Source organism: Papaver somniferum, unplaced genomic scaffold, assembly GCF_003573695.1.
Source record: "Papaver somniferum cultivar HN1 unplaced genomic scaffold, ASM357369v1 unplaced-scaffold_32, whole genome shotgun sequence".
In the NCBI taxonomy this organism is placed as follows: Eukaryota; Viridiplantae; Streptophyta; class Magnoliopsida; order Ranunculales; family Papaveraceae; genus Papaver; species Papaver somniferum.
Window position 1 is genome coordinate 2581875 of NW_020643262.1, and position 5193 is coordinate 2587067.

Genomic DNA, 5193 nt, shown 5'->3' on the forward strand with positions numbered 1-5193 from the left:
TCCAAACACGGTAAGTTATGTTTTCCTTTTAAATTTGTAATTTTTAAATCAATCATACGTTGCTAAGTGTCCTCACCTAAATATCGTCACTTCATGAATTCCAAATTTAATTTGGTTTCTTTTTTTAATCTTTTTCCTATTCTTTTTAAACCAATCATACGTTGCCAAGTGTCCTCACCAAAACGCTCGTTTCACAAAACTCAAAAAAAACCTATTTCCGCCAATAAGAAGCGAGGGTTTCTTCACCATTCAACGTGGGAGCTTTATTTGTCTAGGCCTTTAAGTCTTTAGATAACAAAAAAGCATGACTCGTCATTAATATGTTTGCTCGCGGTAATTGTAGCCTCTCGGGAGAATCGATGACTGCATCACCTGCCTAACCCCAACACCGCCGCGTAGAGTACCCGTTAACATTAATACTCCCTCCGTCCCTAATTAGATGACCTAGTTGTAGTTAGCACAATTTTTAAGGCAAGGAGGAGAGAGAATAGCTTCTTATCATTTTTTCCATTTTCACCCTCAACAAAAATCCTAATACCAAATATGTCTTCCCTCCAATCTCTGACTTTTCAAGTCAACAAACTCAAATCTGATTCTTACATAAACCCAGCATATCCGTTTGGACGATTTTCTCTCGTCGGAATTTCAAAATACTCACACCGGAGAAGACGAAGATGAAGTTCAGAAAAATCGATCACAATCAACTACAAAAACAGAGTTGTTTGATTTCCTTCAGGAAAATCAAAAGTAAACTTACATTCAAATCAACTTGAGATAACAATCAACTACAAAAACAGTTCAAAAATCAATTTCAGATCTCTCTTTACATTCAAACTAATTTGAGATCACAATCAACTACAAAAACAGAGTTCCAAAATCAATTTGAGATCTATATTTACCCCAGGTAATTCATCATATCTCCACCTGAAATAAGATAAATTTCAAATCTGAAAAAAAAAATGCTCAAATCAAATTCTCAAATCATGGGTACTGTAAAGCAGGAAAATCAACTTGAGATTCAGAATAAACGAAACTTCTAAGGTAAATCTCTAAATCCTTACCTCATTTTGTAATCATCTGCAATTCAATCACTTAAATTTAACTGCATATCTGAAAACTGTAATGATGTCATGAAATCTTCTAGCAATTCAGTTGTAGCTAGTTATCATTGGATAGAGGACTCAATCTATTTTACAGTCAACATCATGATTAGCTTTATCAGTTGATAGAACGAGTGAGGGAAGAAGGAAATACTACCAGTAATAACTCAAACTATTGTATACCTCAAGATTTTGGGTGTCCTTACACTCCATGCCTGCAAAATGCCTTGCTCTCCATGCCTGTGTAGGATCACAATCGAATTTACATATCAGATGTGCTTTTAAGCATATCTCTAATAGCTATGCAGGGTACAAAGAGAGTTTCTGACTTGCCACAATTCAACCCAACTGAGTGATCACGTAAATCATAGAGGATTTCATCCATTTGCAAGGCAACGGGAAGAGTCTGAATCAGTACAATATCTCTGATGCTTCCTTTCTCAATTCCTGCCATCTTTTCTGCCTTCTCAAGCACACAGTTCCATACCTTAGCTTCCCTTCGAATCACATATGTAGACCTTTTACATTAGTTATAGTGTCAAAAAGTAGATGCGTAGGTATTTTATTTTACCTTGAGTTCTTCATTTTAATTGTCCTACATACCTAGCTGAACTAAAAGAGAGAAGAAAACTCCAGCATGCCTTTGCAGGTCTTTGCTTCTCAGCTGCAGTAATTGTGATACTTCCATTAGTGGGACTACTTTCCATCTGCATATGTTATCTGTTATGAGATAAACTAATGAACTATAAGTGAACTAATTAGCAAAACTTTCTGAACTAATTAAGGTAATGGTGATAATCCAAGAGCTAGAGGAGATGTAGTACACTACAAACAATGAAGATCTGGAGGTATTGGAGTTCATTACGAACAATGAAGAGCTGGAGGAGATTGAATTCATTACGAACAACAAGGATCTAAAGGAGATGGAGTTCAGTATGAACAATGAAGAGATGCAGGATATGGATTTTAATATGAACAATGAAGAGATGGAGGAGATGGAGTTCAGTATGAACAATGAAGAGATGGATGATATGGATTCGAACTCTTGTTTTCCAGGAACAGTCGCGGATTCTGTCTTACAAACAAATCTTGAAGAAACAACAACACTTGCCACAGAGTCAAGTATTGCCACCAGAAACAAGAAAGAGATGACAGATGAACAACGGCTATCTATTTTTCATTTCTTATTGAAGGATAACAACAAGGGAAGACTTCGAAAGGGCTCGGTTCCAAGGGCAACACAACTATTTTCAGTATCAGAATCCATAGTAAAACGTACATGGAGACGAGGAAAAGAGTGTGAAGCAAAGAATATACCTGTTGACATGTCTTCAAGAAAACCAACCAGAGTTGGTCGTAAAGATAAGGAGGTTGATTTGAGCAAGATCATGGAAATACCATTGCGACAACGCACAAACTTAAGGACCCTTGACGAAGCTCTAAACATGCCCAAATAAACTGTGCATAGACAGGTCAAGAAATGAGCAATTAAAAAACATATGAATGCAATAAAACCAGCCTTCACAGTTGACATTAAGAAAAAAAGGTTGGAGTTTTGTTTGGGAATGCTAGAGCCAAGCCAAAACAAGGATAGTTTGATGGTCAAGGACATGCATAATTTGATACACATCGACGAGAAGTGGTTTTACATGACTAAAACCATGAAAAATTACTACCTTCATCCGGAAGAAATAGTCACAATAAGCTGTCCATTTTCTTAGTCATGAAAAGTACATTATGTTAGTACTTTCATGTAATTTTACATGGTTTCATTTCACTCCATATGTAACCTTTATATGGGAACATGTAATCTTTTGATGTTTTCTACTTACCATGCAACACAAATTAATTTTTCCAAATCATAGATGAATGACGATAGCGTATAGATAGAGAGGTTCCTAGAAAAACAGTAAATAAATGTGCCACGAATAACATACATGTCGACATAGTCAACAGTTATATCTCTAGTCAGACGATCAATAACAAATGCAGTAAGCATATAGAGAAAAACTGTATTTGCAACCCAGACACCCATTGGGTTCAAAAAAACATGAAGACAATGATTGGTACCAACCGTTATATACAGGAAGTGGAAGATATGACCTGAACGCAACCCCATCACTGCCAAAGAAAAGGCGCAAAAAGCACAGGCCCAAAGTTGTTATAGAAGGGAAGCTGAAAAGGACACCAAAGCCTAAGACACCCAAAGTGCGAGAAAGCAAGATTGTAAAGCGGAAATACGTGAGAAAGAAAGGCGTACCACCTAGCGAGAATTCCTCGGCGTGACCAAAGGACAATGCTGATGCAACATGGGAGCCTGATCCTAAACGTAAAACCCAGAAAATTGATAATGATCTTCTGCAAGATGAAAACTCAATCAAAGTTTGAAGCAAGTAATAGCATTCAGGACCTAAGGTGAACTTTTCTAGCAATAGAAGCATCTGGTTTTGGAGTACCATTACGAGCGGCTTCTTGCTGTTCTAAGACTTCTGATTCAAAATATTCGAGCCATGCTGCAGCATCCTGGGGGAGAAAACAGATGGGTTAATCAATTGTGTACTTTTGCCTATGTTAATATTTACAAATAGAGCTTGTTCGTTAATCAAAGAAACCTGTATATGGTCAGCACCCAATAGCCTCTCATTGAATTTGAGGGCTTCATGTAGGTATCTGAGGGCAACATGAACGTTTCCCATTCCCTCCTCCATCATAGCCACATGTGAAATGCGAGGAGGGATCATTCTTACCTTCCATTTAATGTAGCATCTGACATCCAATAGTTATTCACCACTGTAATAAACTGGATGACACTTACTAGTTGGAGTAGGAGGAAAACTCTGTTTGACATTTTTTTATAGTGAGGCCGTAAACATTGAGAAAATGAACTCAAGAAACTAGTGGAATCAAATAACTGAATACGCATATTACCCTGCACCAGTGCGAGCAAGTTCACCTGAAAATAAATTGGAGGAGCTCAGCCATAGATTTTTAGGCTAGTCTTATTATAGAAGGTAAGAGAAATGTTGTACTCTTAGAACTGAAAGTAACTAACTGTACAAATGAATTTTTGAGAAATGCTAAGAGAAATGCTCTATCAAAATGGAAATAAGAATAGTCTAATCTTTTATCTCCTCAATGTATTTAGGGGAGGCATTGATAATGCTTACTTTATGTGAACTCATTTAAAATTTGAACATGATAATGAGATTGATCCAAAATTTCTCACTCGTCTAAGAACCGGGGACATATGTGAACTTGTAGGTTACTGAAATGGTTTGGTTTAGCATGTTAGGTTCAATTTCTGGTGATGTCGTGGGTTCAAACATACTAGAGATATGAATAAGCACAACATCGATCTAATTGTATCTTCAATAAAAAATTTATCTTTTTGATTTACAGGAAATCAACAAGATCAAACACTCTTATTTCTAATCAACATATCAAAATGAAAATGAAGCAAAAATGAAAATTTTGATCTAAACCCTATATCAGATTCAATTTAAAATTTTGGTAGATTTATTCATAAAATCAAAAACCCATAAATAATATGTTAGGCTTATACCAAAAATGCAATCTTTTTTATCAGATTCAATTCAAAAATTCAAGTTAGAAAATACTCACCCCGAGAAGACGAAGACGAAGGTGATTCTGGTTATCGTGGTAGAAAAATAAGTTTCGTTTTGAAGTCTCGTTTGATGATTGATGAGAAGAAGAAGTTTCGTCCGGTGGTAGTGGTGGTGGTGGTGGTGATATGACAGTGGAGAGATGGAGAGTGAGACTGAGGAAAGAAATGAAGGGGAAAATGCGAAGAGTGAGACGGAAGACTGTTAATTTAAGGAAAAGGAAAATTTTGAAAATTCATCGTGTTTAATCGAAATAGGTCATTTATTTATTGGACAAAATTTAAAACTTAAAACCAAATAGATCATATAATTAGGAACGGAGTGAGTATAACCTTATTATAAGCATCCCGTGTTATAGAATAGTTTGCCCTGCTAAAAAAGTGCTGTGACAACTGACAACTATGTAAAAGGCCAAACATTAGTGAAAACAATCAAGTATCCATCTTTCAGGAAAAAAAAAAAAAAATCAA

General features: G+C 36.0%; 1 protein-coding gene and 1 long non-coding RNA gene across 28 annotated transcripts; one reads left to right on the forward strand and one right to left on the reverse strand.

Moving 5' to 3' along the window:
* Window positions 1-680: 680 nt before the first annotated feature.
* Window positions 681-4960, reverse strand: LOC113341918. 27 transcript variants are annotated; one of them, XR_003356211.1, is made up of 11 exons: window positions 4722-4960; window positions 3713-4053; window positions 3557-3623; window positions 3361-3458; window positions 3175-3275; window positions 2418-2558; window positions 1742-1820; window positions 1434-1597; window positions 1284-1340; window positions 1062-1110; window positions 681-947 (listed from the first exon to the last, which is right to left on the reverse strand). XR_003356211.1 is itself a non-coding variant. In XM_026586624.1 (11 exons), the coding sequence occupies exons 4-11, from the start codon at window positions 3557-3559 to the stop codon at window positions 1159-1161; spliced, it is 675 nt and encodes a 224-aa protein (XP_026442409.1). In that variant the 5' UTR covers window positions 3560-3623; window positions 3713-3937; window positions 4029-4053; window positions 4722-4960; the 3' UTR covers window positions 681-1158. The 27 variants fall into 27 exon arrangements, 18 of the variants coding, with proteins under 18 accessions (XP_026442409.1, XP_026442414.1, XP_026442413.1 ...); XR_003356212.1 differs by having other exon boundaries at window positions 681-924; window positions 1062-1117; XR_003356210.1 differs by having other exon boundaries at window positions 1062-1117.
* On the forward strand, window positions 776-2424 carry LOC113341921. The gene is made up of 3 exons (XR_003356218.1): window positions 776-904; window positions 1002-1041; window positions 1886-2424. It is a non-coding gene; the product is annotated as an uncharacterized LOC113341921 (long non-coding RNA).
* Window positions 4961-5193: the final 233 nt, after the last annotated feature.